General features: G+C 42.5%; 1 protein-coding gene across 1 annotated transcript in view; it reads left to right on the top strand.

The window, feature by feature from the left end:
• Nucleotides 1-22,986, top strand: part of LOC127411010 (protein unc-79 homolog) — a 135,898-nt gene that overhangs the window by 93,753 nt on the left and 19,159 nt on the right. Inside the window, exons 26-42 of the mRNA XM_051646318.1 lie at nucleotides 4,478-4,657; nucleotides 4,926-4,994; nucleotides 5,227-5,516; nucleotides 5,611-5,793; nucleotides 6,657-6,822; nucleotides 6,913-7,062; nucleotides 7,170-8,402; nucleotides 8,661-8,762; nucleotides 16,301-16,417; nucleotides 16,559-16,661; nucleotides 16,743-16,883; nucleotides 17,004-17,042; nucleotides 17,132-17,244; nucleotides 17,544-17,629; nucleotides 18,061-18,234; nucleotides 18,346-18,414; nucleotides 18,617-18,727. Of these exons, the coding sequence (XP_051502278.1) occupies nucleotides 4,478-4,657; nucleotides 4,926-4,994; nucleotides 5,227-5,516; nucleotides 5,611-5,793; nucleotides 6,657-6,822; nucleotides 6,913-7,062; nucleotides 7,170-8,402; nucleotides 8,661-8,762; nucleotides 16,301-16,417; nucleotides 16,559-16,661; nucleotides 16,743-16,883; nucleotides 17,004-17,042; nucleotides 17,132-17,244; nucleotides 17,544-17,629; nucleotides 18,061-18,234; nucleotides 18,346-18,414; nucleotides 18,617-18,727 (3,326 nt within the window). The remainder of the gene's footprint in view (nucleotides 1-4,477; nucleotides 4,658-4,925; nucleotides 4,995-5,226; nucleotides 5,517-5,610; nucleotides 5,794-6,656; nucleotides 6,823-6,912; nucleotides 7,063-7,169; nucleotides 8,403-8,660; nucleotides 8,763-16,300; nucleotides 16,418-16,558; nucleotides 16,662-16,742; nucleotides 16,884-17,003; nucleotides 17,043-17,131; nucleotides 17,245-17,543; nucleotides 17,630-18,060; nucleotides 18,235-18,345; nucleotides 18,415-18,616; nucleotides 18,728-22,986) is intronic.

The raw sequence follows: 22,986 nt of genomic DNA, 5'->3' as shown, positions 1-22,986 counted from the left end.
TTTGGGTCGTTGTCCTGTTGGAAGATGAACCTTCACCCCAGTCTGAGGTCCAGAGCGCTCTGGAGCAGATTTACATCAAGGATGTCTCTGTAGATTGCTGCATTCATCTTTCCCTCGATCTTGACTAGTCTCCCAGTTCCTGCCGCTGAAAAATATCCCCACAGCATGATGCTGCCACCACCATGCTTCACTGTAGGGATGGTATTGGCTAGGTGATGAGCAGTGCCTGGTTTCCTCCAGACATGACGCTTGCCATTCAGGCCAAAAAGTTCAATCTTTGTTTTTCATGGTCTGAGAGTCCTTTAGGTGCCTTTTGGCAAACTCCAGGTGGGCTGTCATGTGCCTTTTACTGAGGAGTGGCTTCCGTCTGGCCACTCTACCATACAGGCCAGATTGGTGGAGTGCTGCAGAGATGGTTGTTCTTCTGGAAGGTTCTCCTCTCTCCACAGAGAAATGCTGGAGCTCTGTCAGAGTGACCATCGGGTTCTTGGTCACCTCCCTGACTAAGGCCCTTCTCCCCCGTTCGCTCAGTTTAGCCAGGCGGCCAGCTCTAGGAAGAGTCCTGGTGGTTCCAAACTTCTTCCATTTACGGATGATGGAGGCCACTGTGCTTATAGGGACCTTCAATGCTGCAGAAATGTTTCCTCGATACAATCCTGTCTCGAAGGTCTACAGACAATTCCTTGGACTTCATGGCTTGGTTTGTGCTCTGACATGCACTGTTAACTGTGGGACCTTATATAGACAGGTGTGTGTCTTTCCAAATCATGTCCAATCAACTGAATTTACCACAGGTGGACTCCAATCAAGTTGTAGAAACACCTCAAGGATGATCAGTGGAAACAGGATGCACCTGAGCTCAATTATGAGTGTCATGGCAAAGGCTGTGAATACTTATGTACATGCGATTTTTTCGTTTTTTATTTTTAATAAATTTGCAAAGATTTCAAACAAACTTCTTTCACATTGTCATTATGGGGTATTGTTTGTAGAATTTTGAGGAAAATAATGAATTTAATTCATTTTGGAATAAGGCTGTAACATAACAAAATGTGGAAAAAGTGAAGTGCTGTGAATACTTTCCGGATGCACTGTACACTCGATAAGGACAAAAGTGTCCATAGTGTTTAATTCGGATATTTATTTAAACGTAGCCTCGAACATATGGCTGAACCCTAAATTTTGTATTAATAAGTCCCCTTTCTGTTGCTCAGATTGGATTGTGAGGGGGGTTAATACACACAGTGACCTATATGAGAGTGTAGTATTGAGACCTTTTGAAAATTTGGTTCAAAATTTTGGAATTCCTAGATCTCAATTTTATAAGTATTTACAGCTGCGCCACCTACTCTGCACTGTTTTTGGGAGTGGCACGCAACCCCCTAGTGAGGCATATACTCTGGGAGTGGTGATTACTGCTTTTGGAAAAGGTCATGAGGCATCAGTGTATTACTCCCTGCTAATTCAGAGTCTGGGGGACGGAGCTTTAAATTCCCTCAAAAGATTATGGGAGGAAGATTTAAATTAGCTTTTGGAGGATTTTGGAGTGGGCTAGGATTCTTAAAATGTCAAGTCTGCATCTAGAGATGCAAGGGTGCGCCTTATGCAATTTAAGATTCTACATAGATTTTATTGGAACCCTTCTAAATTGTATAGACTTGGTCTTAAGGACATGCCCACCTGCTGGCGATGCCATTTAGAAGATGGAAACAGTACCCATGTTTTTGGGGGGTGTTGTAAGATACAAGAGTTCTGGTTGAGGGTCCAGAATTTTATGGCCGAAGTAATTGGTACTTGGATCTCCTTTTGCCCCAGGCTCTGTATTTTGGGTGACGGGGCGGTCATTGATGTAGGAGATAAGTACATGAAGAATTGGATCCTGGCCGGTGTTATGGTGGGCAGACAGATTATCCTTAGAGGATGGAAGTCAGCTGGAGCCCCCTCGTTTCGTGAGTGGTGCGAGGAGATGGGTGGGGTGGCAGCTTGGGAAGAGTTGTCATATAGAAGGCTAGGCAACATGGATATATTCATCAGGAGGTGGGGCAGCTATTTGACCATTTTGGAGGGCTCTCGGTGAGGGACAGTGTTGTTTTAAATGTGTATGTTGTAGCCTTTTTGTTTTTGAACATATACTTTTTTAAATGTATTTCTAAATATTTTTTCTGTTTTATTGTTTGTTTGTGTGTCTTTGTCAATTGTATTTGACCACTGGGGTATCTGTTTGTGTTGGGTGGTGGGGTGGGGTGGTTAATGTTCGGGAGGAAGGGTTGTAATATAATATGTGATTCCAAATATTCTGTATATATGTTATATGGAATCAATAAAAACTTGAAAAAAAAAAAAATTCCCAACCCGCACGCCCAGACACCAGAATGCCTCTAACCATCGACATCTTAACAAAATGCCCTCATACTCGACGCTATGTTTATCTGAGCCTTTTTCGTCTTTCTGCATTGCTCAGAAATCCCTGTCAATACACAATTCAATCCCAATATCCATCCCACCTTCTCAGACCTGCAAATCATAGACAACAAAACAATCAGACTCTTCATTAAACAAAGCAAAACAGATCAAGTTTAAAAGGGGCATTCGATTTACATTTTCAACCTGCCCACGCCCATCCTACCTTACCAATCTCTCGCATCATTTCTCGCTTACAGTTATTCCCACATTGAATCCCCTCTTGATCCGCTATTCACAGATGGTAGTAACTATGCAGCTTCAAGATTCTGGTTCCAAAAGCACCTTAAATCAGTCCTCCTCCAATCCCGGCCAAATTTTATTCTTGTCATTCATTCCGTATCGGCGCAGCAACCACAGCTGCCCCAAAAAGTTTTATCAGAACAACAAATTCAATCTCTCAGTCATTGGTCCTCAGATGCATATCACTGCTACATAAGATCCAATCGCTTCCACATCAGGAAAGCTCATCAATCACTAATCAGCTAATCCCCTTATCAGTACCACCTGTCTCTATCACTCACGTCACCACCTGCCACCGTCTCGCTACACCCTACATGCACATGCGCATATGTGTACACGTACTGATATGTATGTGTGTGTGTGTGCGCATGCGTATATGCATATGCATGTATGTTTGTGTATGTGTGAGTGCACATATATATATATATATATATATATATATATATATATATATATATATATATAAATCAGGGTCCTCCCATTCGGATCGCAGTAAGAGATCTCCCGTTCGAATGCGGCGTTGAGCCCACCCAAGTTCCCACGTATAGCGGGCTCCCCCTTTTGAAGCACTGAGTGGGCTTTTCCATTCAGATGCAGAGTGGATCTGCGTTCAGATGCATGCTGGGCTTACCCATTCGAATGCCGCGAGCCAAACAACTCTCTCTTTAGAGCAGTTTCCCGTTCTAATCGCATTGTGAGCCCTCCCTTTCGAATGCAGCATGAGCCAACCATCGTTCTCATTTTTCTTGTTCGAATGCTGTGAGCCCACCCACTTCTATGCTTAGTGGAGGTCTCCCGTTCGAATTGCAGTATAGCCCCCTTTCAATCAAATGTAGGATGCGCGAGCTCATCCACGTCCTCGTATCACGGGCTCTCCCTTTCGAGGTGTTGGTGGAGCTTTCCGTTTCGGATGCAGAGTGGACCCTGTTCGAATGCATGCTGGGCTTACCCATTCGAATGCCGCGAGCTAAACCACTCTCTCTTTAGAGCAATCTCCCGTTCAAATTGCAGCGTGAGCCCTCCCTTTCGAACGCAGCGCGAGCCAACTCTCATTCTCACCTTCCCCGTTTGAATGCTGTGAGCCCATCCACTTCTATGATGAGTGGTGGTCTCCCGTTCTAATCACAGTGTAGCCCCTCTCGACCAGCCATCGTACAAGAACGCACCTTCAAACAAACTTTTGGGCAAAGCCAATCTACCATATAGAATTGATGTCGGCCCACTGTCCTAAATATTTCATGTCATTGTCATGGTACTGATCTTTCACTTTAACGTCTTTTTTGGGGGGTAATCAGGACTCGAATCGAGTCTCGAGCTCCGAGCCCTCCATTATATGGACAGCAAGATACATTAACATACAAACTACTGAAACAGTCAGTGAAGTGCAATATAATCTCCTGGCTAACAACAGCTACTATTCCAGTACAACAGAAAACACAGCAAGCAAGCTAAAGCTACTAAAATAGACCCCAGTTAGTTATTGCCATTATATTTATATAGTAATTCTAGCCACATTTTTCACATGATGAGGAGAATCACACTGTAGAACAATTTCCATTTCTTTTTTTTTCTTTTTTTTTTTTACAAAATCAGTGTTCTTTATGATAAAAAAAAATAAGTACAAAATTATTAGCAGGTTTCCTTTCAGGAATGTAGAATTGTCAACTGCCTGTTTCTTGATTTACAGATTTGCAGAAATTACACACTTCACCATTAGCCAATTTATACAAATATATACAGTATAAATGTACAATTTCATGATGTATTCTATTAGCTATTACTGCAGTGAGGACGAATGTGGCCAACTTGAGCGACGCCGCCATGTGGAAGATCAGACGAGCTCGTTTTGCTCGCAATCGTCAGAAGAGCGTCCGTTCATTACGAGACAGCGTGAAGGGACCGTCAGAGTCCAAACGTGCATTCTCCCTCCCTGAGACCCTTGGCAACAAACTCCGTGAGTCACCCAAACTTCTATTTAATTCTGTGTCCACTTCCTGTAACTGTTGTCTTTTCCTGTTGCATGTCTCACACATCAGACACTTTAGCTGATGTCCAGATGAATTTATAATTCAGTATGCAGAGCATGAGGTTTCACAAAATCCTTTAATACATCAGCGTTTCCACAAATAGAGTTCCTCTTAGTGTAGATTTGTGAAATGAATGTTTTGCTCAGATGCTTGTCTGTGAGTATTCCCTCATTATTTTTCTCTGTTTGGACTCAGCTCACAGACTCACAAGACAAGAGCAGTCTGCACCCACACTGGGCAACATGCTGGAGACGGTCCTCACAGGTAACCCAAACTGAGCTGTAATTTTTGAGATGTTAATTATTCCTCGTATCCCAGATTAAGATCCAGGGTAAAACATAGGTAATCCATTTGTAGCTTGATTTCACCTAATACTGTGCCGCTTTCTAACCATTGTTCTGTTTGTTTGAGTGGCCCATCCGCCAGACACAAAACATCTGTTCAATGTATGTACAAGACACTAAAAGCAGCCCTTTCACACCCTGTAAACATGCAGTTGAAAGTTCTTCTCAAGAGGATGACTCGGCCATTAAAGATCTTCTGCCAGAGGATGCTGGTATTGACCATCAGACTGTTCACCAGCTTATCATGGTGCTGATGAAGTTCATGGCCAAAGACAAGAGCAGTGCGGAGACAGATATCGGCAGCGCCAAAGCTTTCAACACGGTCAAACGGCATCTATACGTCCTGCTGGGATATGACCAACAGATGGGTTGCTTCATGATTACCCCTCAGAAAATGCGTTCTTCAACGTGCTTTAATGCTTTCATCGCAGGAATCGCTCAGGCAAGTTGAACTCTCTTCAGTCATCTGTTTGCACTCAGTGAGCATCACAGCATTCATATGGGTCATCATGATGACAGGTGGTTTCTCCCTTTAGGTGATGGATTATAACATCGGTTTGGGGAAGCAGCTGCTGCCACTGGTCGTGCAGGTGTTGAAGTATTGCACGTGTCCACAGCTCAGGCCGAACTTCCAAGAGCCTCCACGCTGCTCGCTGTGGGCACTCAAACCTCACATCAGACAGATGTGGCTCAAAGCTCTACTCGTCATACTCTATAAGGTATTCACAACAACATATCCAGTTACAATTGAAAAGAGTTAATGTGTAATAGAACTCAATGTTAGAGAGAGACATATACAATTTAAGCATTATATTTTATTCAGTGGATTAAATCTTAATCACATTTTTATCTTCTGCATTATTTTCATTGTGATGACAGCTGCTTTACATAATGTGAGGTTATTTTTTTATTTATTTTTTTTCTCCCCTTTTCTCCCCAATTTGGAATGCCCAATTCCCAATGCGCTCTAAGTCCTCGTAGTGGCGTAATGACTCGCCTCAATCTGGGTGGCGGAGGACGAATCTCAGTTGCCTTCACGTCTGAGACCGTCAACCCGCGCATCTTATCACATGGCTTGTTGAGCGCGTTACCGTGGAGACATAGCACGTGTGGAGGCTTCATGCCATCCACTGCAGCATCCACTCACAACTCACCATGCGCCCCACTGAGAACGAACCACATTATAGCGACCACGAGGAGGTTACTCCATGTGACTCTACCCTCCCTAGCAACTGGGCCAATTTGGTTGCATAGGAGACCTGGCTGGAGTCACTCAGCATGCCCTGGGATTCGAACTCACGAACTCCAGGCGTGGTAGTCAGCGTCTTTACTCGCTGACCTACCCAGGCCCCCACATAATGTGAAGTTATTAATGATTGGGCAGATGCCTAAAGAGAACAAATAACATCTGATTTCGTAATTTTGCATCTTAGTAGATGCTTTGTGGTTTCAGTCTGTTTTAACACATACCACTGAACTCAGATCAAGATACTGTTATTGTAACTAACACTGAGGCATCCTACTAGTCATTGTTCACAAAGATATTGTCAGGCATCTTCATTGCTGTCATTTTCTGTTTCAGTATCCATATCGAGACATGGACATGAGTAAAGAGGTGGTGCTGCATCTAATCCACATCACCATAAATACCCTAAATGCTCAATATCACAGCTGTAGGTCGCATGTGTCTGCCGGACCGCTGTACAGTGACAACTCCAACATCAGCCGATACAGCGAGAAGGAGAAAGGTACAAGTAAACTACAACTCACATTTGACTTGGCTGCATTAGAAAGGCTCTTGTCCTGTTACATTAATGTTGTGTTGTTTCGCTGTGTAGAAGAAGACAGTGTGTTTGACGAGTCTGACATCCATGACACTCCAACTGGAGCAGCCAATAAAGAATCACAGACCTTCTTTGCTCGACTCAAGAGGATCGGTGGCAGCAAATCTGTCAAGTATCAGCCAGTGGAGCTAAATGCTCAGAGGAGTGAGTGTCGAGAAGGATGAATTTTGAGTTGTTAGTTTTAAGACACTGTGTGCTCTCTCTGCTGTGTTCATCATGTAATTAACTGTCCTCTGCTGTCCTCTGCACAGGTGAGATCGAGTTGGCTGAATACAAGGAGGGCGGTCCGCTGCAGGACACATTGCTGTACTCCACTCGAGATGACAGCAACAGCAAGAAGAAGCGACTGCAGGCCATGCACAAGCAGAAGTCTCTGGATATCAGCAACACAGATTCCATCCTCTTCAACCTAGACGAGCACCGGCGCAAGTCCTGCATTGACCGCTGTGACCTGCAGGGACCACTGGCCCTCCAACCATCATCTTCCTCCTCTACAGCCAGACAGCAGCACAGAGCGCAGCATCATGGGAAAGACTCTTCTAACGGACACTCGGTTGTAGACCGCAGAGGCTCTGGTGTGCAGAACGACAGTGTCAGACCGATTATACCAGAGGTGCGTCTCAGTTATATGGAGACCTTTGAAGATAAAGCTGCCAGCCTGGACTCGCCGTTAGCCATGCCTGGTGGACCTGCACATTATAAGGAGGATCCAGACCTCATAGATCTTTCCTCAGACTGCACGTCCATCCCTGAAAAGCACTCCATTCTCTCGCTCTCTGACAGCGACTCACTGGTGTTTGAGCCGTTGCCTCCTCTGCGCATTGTGGAGAGCAATGAGGACCTGTTTGAAGCCCTCAGACTCCCCAGTGGAGGGTTGAGTAAACCTGAGGAACCTTTAGCCCCCTTCATCAGCTCCACAGTACACTTGTCTTCAGTCGTTCAGGTAAGTGTGGAGGATTGCTCCAAAGATAATCAAAGTGGCACTATGGGCCGAGAAAACTTTGAGCATGCTGCTGAATCCAGACCTGGTCCTGTCATTTCAACTGCATCTCTGGAGCTCCCCGACACCACACTGCATCAGGAGAGCCCCATGACCCTCAAACAGAAGAGGGATCTTTTTAGAAAGACATCGCACATGCCAAACGCATCCCTGGATGAGTCTTGCGCGCTGCTCGAGGATTCGGCTGGAACGAGTCCCTCGAGTAGATCAGTGTTCCCCCACATCCCAGTGGATACGCTTGAGTCACTGGATCCAATGAAAGCTGGAGGAAGCCCTCACGATGGAGATGATGACAATGATGAAATTGACGAGAGAGAAAGTGACCTCAAACCCAATGATGAGAGCGATGAAGCTGAATTCAAGATTCAGATTGTGCCACGGCAGCGTAAAGAGAGAAAGATCGCCGTCAGTGCCATTCAGAGAGAATATCTCGACATCTCCTTCAACACTCACGACAAAATTAAAGAACCAGCAACTGAACCAGGTCAGTGTGTTTGTCAGTATTTTAGATCTGGTTTTTTTTTAATTTAATTTACAATATAAGTAATTTAATCACCTGAAATTAAGTAACACTCACAGATCTCAGTGCAATAATCCAGATCTTATCATCTTAAATGAAGACCATGTTTTGCAGTTGTTTAGATATGGCTACATTAAAAGCAAGCATTATCTGCCTTACTCCGATTTCGGGTGTGAAATGATTGTTCAATCCTTCACACGTCACTCATGTGTTGCTTTACAGATCAGAATTCTCTATCGAATCTGGAGAAGCCGAGAGAATCAGCCTCAGCTCCGGCTCTGGAGGCCACCGTCCCTGACACCAGCCATCGCTCCTCAGTGTCCAGTAAAAATTAATTTCTCAATCATATCCATCACATAGTTCTTTTTGATCACTAATGCCCACATTCTTCTGTTCATGAATCTATAATTCAGCCATGACCACTTCTGTCAAATGAATACATTATTGACTTATAGACAATTGAAGCAATCTTTTGGTGATGGCGGTATGATTCTGTCCTGGACAAACTCCCCACCCATCCATACAGCCATGCATATACAAAGCGAGGAGAGCAGAGAATCAAACACCCCAGGGGTAATAGAAGTAAAGCTTGTATCCATGAAATGGAATGCAAGCTGAGAGAATTAATGAATGGAGGACCGCTCTGATAGGAGTCTGAATTGTATTGGTAGATATCTTAAATCAGTGGAGCGTCAGCTGATTGCAAACTTTACTAATGTGACCTGCCTGAACTAACGCAGTGCTTGAATTAACTATATTTGCTAGTTCATTTAGCATCACTAGGGCTGTCGATTTAACACTTTAATTCACTGTGATTAATTATTTTAAAAAATAACATGTTAGGGAGTCATGTGACGCCATGCGAGGTTCGGACGTGTGATCGGCGAGTTCTGTGCAGTTTGGTAGTTATGAATACTTTTTATGTCATAAACCGGTGAGATTCGATACACCCTGTTCCATAACTTTTCTAGGAAGACAATATGTCAAAGAATTCAAAAAGGCTCTGGAGACATTAAAAGACACTTGCGTGCTCAAGCTGACACCCCCGAGGAGGCCTCGTGCCTGGGAGCCGATTTGGCCAGAAAAGTGAGGGAAATTCAGCTAGAATTGTTGAACATGTCGGCAATGCTGATGAAGGTCGTTGCTTACTCGGAGGATCTTGCTGTAATATGTCAATCGATCACTGCCATGGAGACAAAATGGTCACAAGAGTAGGGGATGTCGAGAAACGGATCGATTATCTGGAGTCATTGGAGAGGGAGCTAGCTGCTAATCCGCTACCAACCAAGGTGGATTTGGAGCACGTTTGGGAGAACCACAACCGGCAGAATAATGTCTGAATCGTCGTAATTCCTGAAGCTGAAGAGGGTCAAGATATGGTGAAATTCCTGGACGGGCTTTTTCTGAATCTGCTTGACATAACAGGCCATAAGCTGGAAATCGAGCGAGCTCACAGGGTTCTGGCTCGGCAATCAACTGAGGGAAACAGGCCCCGATCAATTCTGGCCAAATTTCTGAGATCATCTGGTAAAGATCTCATGTTGCGTGAGGCCAGCAATAAAGGAAGGCTTTTTTGGAAGAACCACAGCATTTTCTTGTTCCCAGACTTTGCGAATTCGACAAGAGAGAAACGTGATCGATTCAAGGAATGCAAAAACTCTTACATCAATGGAAGGCCGCTTTGGCACTGATATTCCTGGCCAAATTGAGAATAGATGCTAAGGATGGCCACAAAACATTTACATGTCCCCAGCAAGCGATGTCCTTAATAAAGTCAATGGAGTGAGCAAGTTATTTTAAGTTATTAAGTTACGTTGTAGCCGAATGGACAGACTCACTGAACATTCACTTTTTTGTTTCTTTTTGTGCTGGTTCCGCCTAGTGGCTGGAGTTTGTTTTGTTTAGTAACACTCCTTCGGGACTGTGGAGTGGATGAATCTGCATGTTCTTTGTGCTTATGCCTCCTGTTGGCTGGAGTTTGTTTTGTGGAGTATTTCTTGCAATACATTGGAGTGATTCGTCCATTTGTTGCACTCATGTAGCAGCTGAATGGGCTGGCTCACTGAACATTCATTTGACTGTCCGAAGAAATTGAGCACCCCCTTTTTTTTTTTTTTTTGCTGGTTCCGCATAGCGGCTGGAGTTTGTTTAGTGGAATAACACACCTTCGGGACAGTTATGCGGATGAATCTACACGTTCTTGTGTTTATTCCGCCTATTGGCTGGAGTTTGTTTTATAGATTATCTGTTTTTGTGTAACTCTGTCTCACAAAATTTGTATAGAAACACCAGACTGAAGCAATCTGATGACAAAGTTGTCACGGGGGCTCTCATAGGCGTACACGGACTGTTTGAGTTTAGAGGGATGGATGCCAGTTGGCGCTGTCTTGCCCGGGGTTAATGCGCACATTTAAATTTTTTCTGTTTGTTTGGTTCTGGGGGAAGTTCGGGGTTTGATTGTTGCACTAATGTTGGAATGTGGTCTTTATAATTTTGTTTTTGACACACAATACATTTTTTCTCATATGTCAAAATGTCAAATGTTAATATGAGCGGATTGTCTCTCCACGTGGAATGTGAATGGGTTGGGCACCCCATAAAAAGAAGGAAGGTTATTTCTCTTCTTAAGCGTAAGAAATATGATATAGTGTTTCTTCAGGAAACACATCTTTCCCTGCAGGAAGCTGAAAAATTGGGGAAGATATGGAGTGAACATATTTTCTTTAGTGCTGGCTCAAGTAAGAGCAGGGGAGTCATTACATTGATAAGTAATCATCTTCAATTCAAATGTCTCAAACAGATTAAAGATAAATTAGGAAGAGTTGTTATTGTTTTAGCAGAAATTCAGGGGCAAAGTCTTATTATGGCTAATATTTACACACCTAATGTTGATGATCAGGCCTTTTTTATAGATCTGGAAATTATGTTGCAAGCCGTTGGCACCCCTCATGATATAATATTGGGAGGAGACTTTAATCTTTTGATGGACTCAGTCCTTGATCATAGTGAAGCAAATGTGTGCAAGCCCCCTAGAGCAACATTGACGCTTCACAGGATGTGTACAATCTTGGTCTCACAGATATTTGGAGACTTTGAACCCATCTGGTAGGGACTATACATTTTTTTTTTATCTATTGTTGATTGCTTAATTGGAAACATTTTAATCTCAGATCATGCCCTGGTGAGTTTAGAGGTGCTGCCACATATGAAGAAAAGGAAATCATATAGTTGCCACTTTAATTTATCCCTTTTACAAAATCATGAATTCAAACAAATGTTAAAGGCTGAAATCAAAGTCTATATGGAGACCAACTGGTCCTCAGTATCCTCTGTGGGTATGGCTTGGGAGGCACCTAAGGCAGTTCTTTGGGGCCGGATCATATAGTATGCCTCATTCACCAAAAAATCCAAAGCACGAGAACTTGTGGAGTTGAAAGGGAATATTAAAAGTGCAGAGGCAGAGATGAAGCGCAGAATGTCATCTGATGGCCTCAGAGAATTGACCCGATTGAAATACAGATATAACACTATTTTGTCACTGAAGGTGGAGTTTTGGCTATTCGGGCAAGACAGTCATATTTTGAGTCGAGGGATAAATCAGGAAAACGTCTGGCTAGATATATAAAACAGAGAAACTCTTTTTTTATCATTCCCTCAGTTTAATCTGCTGGTGGCAAAATATTTACCTCGGCCATTGATATTAATAATGCTTTTAAAGAATTCTATCTTGATCTCTATAGTTCCATGTCTTCGTCTACTGATGAGGATATTAGAAACTTTGTGGAACCATTAGAACTTTCTAAACTGATGGCTGAGCAAAATAATTCTCTTGATTCTGAGATAACCTTGGAGGAGCTTGGTGAGGTGATTAAGGCCTTGCCTACAGGCAAGGCTCCAGGGCCAGATGGCTTTGCCGCTGAGTTTTTTAGATCTTATGCTACAGAATTGGCTCCACTTTTACTAGAATTCTTAAACAGGACAAAGATCCAAGCGAGTGTAAGAGTTACCATCCAGTTTCCCTGATCCAGCTAGATGTTAAAATATTGTCAAACATTTTGGGTAACCGATTAAGTAAAGTTATGACATCTCTTATACATATAGATCAGGTGGGGTTTATTCGGGCCATAGCTCTTCTGATCACATTAGGCATTTCATCAATATCATGTGGTCAGTGGCGAATGATCAGACTCCGGTTGCTGCCGTCTCACTTGACGCTGAAAAGGCATTTGATATGGTAGAATGGGATTATCTTTTTAAGATTTTGGAAAATGTATGGGTTTGGGAAAACTTTACTTGGTTGGATTAAGTTAATTTATAGACACCCGGCAGTGACGGTACAAACAAATGGATTAATTTCAGATTATTTTACTCTGGATAGGGGCACCTGGCAGGGTTGCCTTCTTTCCCCATTATTGTTTTGGCTTGCCCTGGAACCATTAGCTGCTGCGATAAGAAAGGAGGATGATTTTCCAGGGGTGGTGGCAGGAGGTGTGGCGCATAAGCTTTTGCTTTACGCAGATGATATTTTATTAGTCGTCTTCGACCCTACTAGATCTATGCCTTGCCTCCACAGAATTATTAATTCCTTTTCTAAGTTCTCAGGATACAGAGTCAATTGGTCTAAATCCGAAGCTTTGGCTCTAACAGCGTACTGCCCGGAAACGGCTTTTCAGCCGGGTGCCTTCTAGTGGCCCAAACAGGGCATTAAGTATTTGGGTATTTTATTCCCAGAAAATGTGTGTCATTTAGACCCTTTAACCCTTTAATAATACGTTTTTGAGCGATGTGGGCTCACATTACATTTATCTATGATTGGGAAGGTTAATGTTATTAAAATGAATTGTATTCCAAAATTCAACTACCTGCTACAGTCTCTCCCTATAGATGTCCCCCTTTCTTATTTCAAGCAATTTGATAGCATAGTGAAGTCCTTCGTTTGGAATGGTAAACATCCCAGATTACATTTCAGTAAGTTGCATAGGCCGAATGACAAAGGTGGGCTAGGCCTACCCAAGATTTTGTTTTATTATTATGCATTCGGTCTGACATTTGGCTCATTGGTTGCTTCCACCTGAGAGAGCCCCTCCCTCGTTTTGTATTTAACAGGAAGTTCTTGCCCCTATTTCGCCATTTCAAAGCCTTTCTATTAAACTAACCGAAGAAGTTAAGTCACACCCTGTTATCTCGCATTTGCACTCGGTATGGACAAAAGTGTCCAGAGTGTTTAATTCGGACATTTATTTAAATGCATATAATTTGTTTCACCCGCTGAACGAATATGACCCTTCACTGAACCATGTTGCCTCGAGCATATGGCTGAACCCAAAATTATGTATTAATAAGTCCCCCTTTCTGCTGGTCAGAGTGGATTGTGAGAGATGTTAATACACTCGATGACCTATATGAGAGTGGAGTGTTGAGATCTTTTGAAAATTTGGTTCAACATTTTGGGATTCCCAGATCTCAGTTTTTTAGGTATTTACAGCTGCGCCACCTGCTCTGTACTATTTTTGGGAGTAGCATACACCCCCCATCAGTGTATTACTCCCTGCTAATTCAGAGTCTGGGGGATGGAGCTTTAATTCTATCAAGAGATTATGGGAGAAAGATTTAATCTTGGTATTGGAGGAGGAAGTGTGGGCTAGGATTCTAAAAAACGTCAAGTCTGCATCTAGTGATGCAAGAGTGCACCTTATGCAATTCAAGATTTTACATCAATTCTATTGGACCCCCTCTAGATTGTATAGGCTTGATCTTAAAGACACACCCACCTGCTGGTGATGCCAATCAGAAGATGGAGACACTACCCATGTTTTTTGTGGTGTTAAGATCCAAGAATTTTGGTTGAAGGTTCAGAGTTTTATGTGTGATGTATTGGGCACTCAGATTTTGTTGGGAGAGGGAGGGGTAATAGTGGGGGCTAAATGTTGATTCTGTGTATATTTGTTTTGCTTTTCTTTTTTTACTGTATGAATCAATAAAATATGTTAATCACAAAAAAAGTAACATTTAAAAAAAATTAACCATATTAATCATGTCCCTGGACCGTAATAAGGAATATTCCTACTATCAGAGCAATTCAAGGTTTAAGTATCACCTGTTTTTAGCAGGGGGCAGTAAGCAAAAGTCCAGCCATTTAGCTAACGCGCAGCTGTACAGAGAAAAAAACACACTCCGGCACAAGATGAGAACATGTTCTTGCATTCAAACACAGCTGGACAGCACAATGCTGAATTCAGGGATCTCAAGACATGTTTTTCTAAGTTTCAAACTACATTTAACTTGACACAGCGACCTACAACAGAACCAAAATGAGATGCTCCAAAAGCATCTGTCTAATGCAAGAGTACAAAGCCCTTATAAGGAAAGCTTCAGTGGAGCATTTGATGTATGGGAATGTGAACGGTCCATTTGGAAGGCGTGTGCCCAAGGGAAGAGGTGGTTCAGTTTGAAAACAGTGGCATTCACGGATAGAGATAGCTATCTAAAATATAACTTTTCGACAGTATACCAGTAAACACTTAAAAAAAAACTTCTCTAGGCTATCCCTCTACAACAACTGTCTTTGTAGCCTGACAGAGAAACATAATAAAGGATGTGGAATGAATACACAGCATGTATGAGTTTGTCCTCCAATGTGTTTTTGATGTTACAGCGTAGCTTGTAGTGATGTTTTGTTTGTGAACAAATTGGTCTTTTTGAACTAATCTTTTAACTGAACGAATTGTTCTCGTTCACCTCCATACACTGACTCATACTGTATTTCTCGTTCACTGACGTCTCTCCCTTTCAAAGCATTTGAGCTCTAGTTTGAAGCGCGAGACTGCTTTGGTGCCTTTTCATGCCTGTAAAGACTGACTACAGCATGAGCCAATAGGATTCGATTGTGGGCTGTGAAGGTGCATATCATTTGTTTCACCCGCTGAACGAATATGACCCTTCACTGAACCAGCTGAGTTGGTCATTTGAGTCTGAACGAGATGAGACATCTGCGTAACAAACAAACTGAATGTTCTGGTACACTCAGTCATGAATCACTCAGTTATCTCATTCGTGAACATAGATCTGCTGACTGACCGAACGAGAAGAGGAGCTGCATATTGTTTGTTTAATTTGTCAATCTCGTTCAACAAAAAAAGTGTCCGGAATAATTATGAAAAAAAGTGAGTCATAACCACACATTACAGTAACATATGGATGTTATTAAAACTCATTATTGATTATTGATAGTATTATATACTTTTGCAATTATAATTTGTCTTTTGTTTGTATAGCTTGATAAAATGTCAGCAGTTCACAGTATGATAGGTATGCTTTGTTCTCATTTGTGGGGAAATGCTTATGATGCTTAAACACTCTGCAGAGCTGAAGTCTCTAAGTACAATTGTAGACACGCAAATTTTAATAAAGGACAATTAGACTTGTTCCGGTCTTGAATGACTCTGTGCTTTCTGTTCAATGCAATTACTCATTCAAAACATAAAAGACAGTAATTTGGCGCCATCTACTAGCACAAAAGGCATATTTTGCAACAATTGTCAATGAATAAAATCATGAACGAATCTGAACAAATCTTTTTGGTGAATGGATTAAAAAAACTCGAGTCACTGGGATGAATCAAAATCCCCACCACTAGCAGCTAGTCTCCTCTTTCCACGAAATGATCTCAACTTTGGGTCGCATGGAGTATTGCTATCGCAAACCTTTGCGTTTTTAGGCTTCATTTGTGCTCCAGTAGAAAATCCGATCAGATGTAGAGATTCATCTTTCATCAAACTTTGTTCACCTTTGAGCAAGCTTTTAAATACTCAATGATTTGAAGTGTGTTTTGTCTCACTATTTCAATGCTTTATGTTTTCCAGCTCAGTATCGTCAGGTAAAGCGTGGGTCTCTGGGCGCAGTGACCATGAGTCAGTTAATGAAGAGACAGTTGGAGCATCAGTCCAGTGCACCCCAAAACATCAGCACATGGGACACTGGTCAGAGATGCAGCACTTCTGCATCATATCTAACACAATAAACCATTTCTCCTCAGTTTTTGATAATGAATTAAAAATTACATTACCCAGTAACTAATGTGAGAGACCTAACTTCAAGAGGCTTGTGTTTTATTCTGTCAGGTCCTACAAAGGCAAGTCTGTTGTCGGCTCCAAGCACGATCAGTATGTTTGTGCTGGCACCAGAAGACTTCAGCGACGAGCAGCCCACCACAATGGCTGACAGGTGGGTGATGACTGTCAGTCTTGTGTAACAGTGTGTGTGTGTGTGTGTGTGTGTAACTGAAGCCAGTGTGAATGTGTGCAGGTGTCGTGACTGTGGTGCAGTTCTAGAGGAGTACGATGAGGAGACTCTGGCTCTAGCTGTGGTGGTTTTGTCCATGTTCATTCATCTGAGTCCAGATCTGGGCGCTCCGCTCCTGCTGGAGATCATGCAGTCGGTGGGCAGGTACAGCAGCATCAGTCCAGTGCACTCGGCTCAAAACAGCACCAGTTACATTGAACAATGCAGTAACATCCACCAGTTTCTCTATGGATTTGATTTGACGTATTATTTTTTGCTTTGCAGGTTGGCATCTAGTTCTAATTTCACAGGTCAGGCTGAAAGGTAAGTGATTATTTTATCTTTGTGTAGTACACAAATTCAGATGTGAGTGTTGTTTATGTGACTGTGTGTCTTGGTGTGTTTGTTTGTAGTATGCTGATACCTGGTAATGTTGCTGGTGTTGCTAAGCAGTTCCTGCGCTGTATTCTCCATCAGCTTGCCCCGAACGGCATCTTACCACAACTGTTCCAGAGCAACATAAAAGGTGTGAAGATGCACAATACAAAAATATACACAATTCACAATTGTATTTTATCAAACTACACAATGATGACTCTAAGACTTTATAGATATTACAGTTTAATTTACTGTTAATACATGATTTTCTGTAAAGCTGCTTTGAAACGATGTGTGTTGTGAAAGGCGCTATACTAATAAAAATGACTTGACACACACACAAACACACACACACACACACACACACACACACACTCACACACACAAACACTCACACACACACACAGCACAAGTGGTGATTTGACTGTTAGTGTTGATGGTTTTCAGATGGAAGTTTTCTGCGCACTCTGGCCACGTCACTGATTGATTTCAATGAGTTGAGTTCTGTAGCAGCATTGAGTCAACTGCTCGAGGTACGACTGCAAACGCCTGTTTGTCTGTAACTTTAAACTAATGTTGTCTCAGTACTGATACTGTAACAGAAGCTCAAACCTGCTGGACATGAATCTGCCAGTAGATGGTGCCCTTGTGACATGAAGAAATGGAAAGTGTAATTTTCTCACTATTTTATCTTTTAAGATGACTGCTTTGACAAAATTGGACTCATATAAACATGTAAAGTACATAAAGTAACAGTTACAGACTGTTGAACTATTCAGAGTCATCACTGTAACTGACCTGAATGCAATACATGTTGAATTAAGATGACATGATGTATTCTAACACACATGCTTCTATTTAATGTATTGTATAAAGATAAAACCTTCTGTTTGTTGCTGTAGGGTTACTGTGAAGCATGTCTGACTCAGAAGTGATAAATGTAATAAACCTCACGGTGTTGTAGGGCTTGAACAATAAGAAGACTCTACCAGCAGGGGGTGCAATACTACACTGTCTGGACAACATCGCCACCTTCATGGAGACTCTTCCTATGGACTCACCCAGTAACCTCTGGACAACCATCTGTAACCAGTTCCAGACATTCTTAACTAAATTACCTGCTGTTCTGCCACTCAAGGTTTAATTTAAGCTCTTCTGTGTTTTATTAGTCACTCTTATTTTTACTCATTTGATGTGTAAATACAGGACTCATGTGTTAATATGTCCTGTCATTTTGTGTTTTATCAAGTGTCCGCTGGACTCTAGTCTGAGAATAATCATCTGTTTGCTGAAGATTCCTGTCACGAATGCAACAAGAGTAAGACCAAACATTTGTTATAACTTGTTGCTCATTTAATTTCTCTTTCAGATATGAAGACAAATATCACATTAGTTTAATAAAAGTAGTCTAGTTTGCATGTTTATATCTGTTTAGAATGTAAACAGTGTTGTTGGAGTGTTTGTAAAGCTCACAATAAGTTCATTATAGCATTCATTCTGTTTGAACGTCTTTTGAACAGAGTCTGTTGGAGCCGTTCTCTAAACTCCTGAGTTTTGTCATCCAGTATGGCATCTTCAGTCTGTCATATCTCGTCGAGCTCTGCAGTTTATGCTACAAAACCTTCAGCAAGGTAAAAAAAACAAATACGTGTTTATATCAGTTGCATTTAACCTTTAACCTCCAGGACCCTTTTCTGTTTTGTTCACAAGCTTCTTCAGCTTGATTCTGTTTATCAGGCTTGCTGCCCCCTTGAAAGTGTTCGGAGGCCCTCTGGTGTTTGTCTGTCATACTAATCGTGTTATGTTTGTGAATCATTATGGTGAATGTTTAGTTGATATATTCATCAATGCACTCAATGTTGTTTTTATTCCCAGTGCGGTCTGTTACCTGCAGCAGACGAGGTGTATTTGAGTGTGTAGAAGGCCGTTGGAAACATTTACATATTTAAGGATATGCAAATAGATTATCTCAGAAAAAGTGGAGAGAACGAACATTCACATTCATCTGGTAGTTATAGTGTTTAGCCTCTGGTTATAACTCATGTTGGATAAATAATTGAAAATCAGCTGTGAAGAAGACAAACTTATTAAACATGTCTGAAGTTGCAATCTTCATAGTGATGAAAAAATATATGTTCAGATGTTTCTCAAACCAGAGAGTATAGCTGCTCAAAAGCTGTCTGAGCTATAACAAAGTTAAGTTGCTAATAAATTAATGCATAAACTATAGACATTCTTCAATGATCTGGTTGAATAGAATTATCTGGCATCATCACACAGTCACTTCAATGAACATATCACAGAATCCCCACTGTTAAATGAATGCTATCTAAGTGTACAGATGATCCACACTAACACTGCAGCAGTGTTCAATCTACTCTGTTTTGTGTTCAATGTCGAATTGGCCAAAGAGTCAATTAAATAAAGTAGGTACACTCTCCAAGTAGGGATGTAACTGTGCCCCGGTTTCAGGGTATACTTGTAATGTTGGGTTCTTGGAGAGGAAGAGGAGACGCAGGAGTAGATTCTTAAAATCTTTTAATAAGGAAGCACGCTGGAGAGGAACAAATATCAGAGAATAATCAAGGAAACTCGCTGGAGTGGAACAAACTCTAATGCAAAACATCAAATAACCAACTAAACAACACAACGTAACAATACAAGAACTGACAAGGAATGAACAAAACTGGAGGGTATTTATACACAAAGGTGCTGTTGAGGGAATGGAGAATAGGTGAGGAGGATTGGGAACAGATGGCAGTGATGAGGGCAGTGCATTTTGGGAAGTGTAGTCCAGGGGAAACTAAGGATGACACAAAAACCATATCAAAATAAGAGTCCAAGGAACAGAATGGTGAATAACTGTGACATTACCCCCCCTTTAACCCTCAGGGGTCGATGGACGCACCGGCGCGTCCTGCTGGATTTTTTCCTCATAACAGCGGAAACAACTTAAGTACTCCGTCGTTTTTGGGCATACAGATAAGTGTAAGACATCATTAGAGACTATAAAGGGTCTACTTTTATTTGTGTACACTCACAATAACAACAAAACCTTGTGCTTTTGTAAAATAAAGAAAATAAACAGGGTGCGCTTTCAGCCGTCTCTGTCTCCGCGAGCATCTTTCTGAAACACGTCACAAAAATGAACTGAAACTCAGCGAATACTTATCACACAAACATGAAACATATGTCTAAAGAAAGCTTAAAATGTCTACTTTTAAATAAAACAATTCAAATTTAAAACAAATATTCTCCTGCAATGTAATCTGTATGAAACTAAAGAGATGTACAGTTTCTCCTGGCTCAGCTAATTATCGCTAATGTGAACCCACCCACGTGCAAGTTGTAGTTACATTTAAATGTTGTTTCGGCTAAAGCAGGTATTTAAATTGTATGCTGTATGATATAAATATGATATGTAATATGATATAAAAATAATATGAATGTTTAGATTATATTTTAACTAGTGTTTAGTGCTAGTGCTGCCTCATTATCATCAACGAAGCTTGTGCTCGCAAATATCTGTTCGGGTGTAAATGTGTAAAATGTGCTGTAAACGGTCGATGAAGTGCGCGAATACGTAAATGTTTGCGGTGTGAAATTACACAACTGTTTTCAACATTGATAATAATAATAATAAATGTTTCTTGAGCAGCAAATCAGCATATTAGAATGATTTTTGAAAGATCATGTGACACTGAAGACTGCAGTAATGATGCTGAAAATTCAGCTTTGATCACAGGAATAAATTGCATTTTACAATATATTCAAATAGAAAAGTTATTTTTAATTGTAAAAATATTTCACAGTATCACTGTTTGTGCTGTATTTTGGATCAAATAAATGCAGCCTTGGTGACCAGAAGAGACTTCTTTTAAAAACATACAAAAATCTTACCAATCTAAAACTTTTAAACAGTAGTGTAAGTTTTTAAGTAAAGTCTTTATGTAAAGAAAATGTATAGTCAGATTACTTTTAACTTAAACTTGATTTTGTGAATAAGCTACAAACAATACATTCAATCATTAAGTCTCCTCACATTCATTCTCTTTCAGTCACATTCCTCACTGATAGGCCCAGGGGAGGGGTCTTTGTCTCCTCAGGTGTGAATCACATCAATATTCATGATCATCCACGCCTCCTCGCATATGACCTTTCTAACACTAAAAGTGTCTTACAAAAGTTAAATGACTGTATTGTTTTGTATGAATGAGTGATCAGGATGGTTTTCACATCATTTTGTAGCAAAAACTCTAGGTTACAAGATCCAGTTCTCAAAAGTCTTGTGAACTAATGTTTAGTATGTGTTATATGGCCTTATTTCAGTGACTAAAACAATTTCTTTTTAAAACCACGCGTAAACGTTATTTTCTCAAATACAAACATGTACATACATGTTGCTCACATATTATTGTAGCCTAGTTTGTGCTGAATACAGTTTTATCAGACTTTAGCCATTAATATGTTTTTAAGCAACTGAAAAAGCACAAATGTCAAGGCATGTCAAAACTTCTCCAGGGCCCAAAACACCCTCAGACCCCAGAGGGTTAAAGGGCGACTCCTGGCGCACCAAAGACGGATGAGGAGGGTAGGGTGACGCAGAAGGTGAGGAAGGATCCAAGGAAGATGAACAGTAGGCCTGGGGGGTGGCTTCAGGGCAGGGATTGGGTCAGGAGGCCTGGGAGGTGGCCGCAAGTCAGGGACTGGGTCAGGAGGCCTGGGAGGCGGCCATAAGTCAGGAACTGGGTCAGGAGGCCTGGGAGGCAGCCGCACGGCATGGACTGGGTCAGGAGGCCTGGGAGCACAGAGCAGGGACTGGGTCAGGAGGCCTGGGAGCAGAGAGCAGGGACTGGAACAGGAGGCCTGGGAGCACAGAGCAGGGACTGGATCAGGAGGCCTGGGAGGTGGCCACCGAGCAGGGACTTGAGGTCTCAATGGCAGAGCCGGAGATCGGTCCGGAGATGGAGCCACAGGAGGATGGAGGATTTGGGTCTCAAGGGGAGGAACCAGAGGAGGAACTGGCAGAGCCACAGGAGGATTGTGTTATTGAGACACAGGTAGTGGAGAGCGTGGTGGAATGGGCAGAGCCGTAGGAGGGGGAGATCCAGGGATTGAGGGCGGAGCAGTAGGAGACACAGAGGGCGGAGCCAAGGAAGGGTCAACGGAGGCAGGCGGAGCCGTGGAAGACTCTGGGGTTGGAACCTTCAAAGGCGGAGCCGCGAGAGGCTCGAGAGGCGGAGCCGTGGAAGGATCAGGGCTAAGAGCCGTGGAAGGATCAGGGCTAAGAGCTGTGGTTGACTGGGAAGTGACTCCCATGGTAGAGAGTACAGGCAGAGACTGGGGAACGACCTCCGTGGTCGTGAATATGGGCAGAGACTGGAGAGAAGGTGTCCTTTTCCTTCTCCTCCTCCTCCTCTTCTGGCCAGCATGGAGTGTGGTTACAGGGATGGTCGAGGCTACAAGCATGGGCACTGGCTCGTTAACCATGGCAGGCATGGGCACTGGCTTGTTAACCGTGGCAGGCATGGGCACTGGCTCGTTAACCGTGGCAGGCATGGGCACTGGCTCGTTAACCGTGGCAGGCATGGGCACTGGCTCGTTAACCGTGGCAGGCATGGGCATCGGTTGTGGCCCAGGGTTCCCGCCATAATTCACAGTGTAAGAGGGAAAAGTAAGGAGTGGAGTTACCTTGGTGACGGGCCGCGGAAGGTCTGGAGACAAGGGCCGTGGAAGGTCTGGAGACAGGGGCTGTGGAAGGTCTGGAGACAGGGGCCGTGGAAGGTCTGGAGACAGGGGCCGTGGAAGGTCTGGAGACAGGGGCCGTGGAACGTATGGAGACAGGGGCCGTGGAAGGCGTGGAGCAAGGAGTTGGCACGGGGTTCCCGCC

Source organism: Myxocyprinus asiaticus, chromosome 20 (assembly GCF_019703515.2).
Source record: "Myxocyprinus asiaticus isolate MX2 ecotype Aquarium Trade chromosome 20, UBuf_Myxa_2, whole genome shotgun sequence".
Lineage (NCBI taxonomy): Eukaryota > Metazoa > Chordata > Actinopteri > Cypriniformes > Catostomidae > Myxocyprinus > Myxocyprinus asiaticus.
The sequence above is the reverse complement of the archived record's forward strand: the minus strand, read 5'-3'. Positions and strand labels throughout refer to the sequence as shown.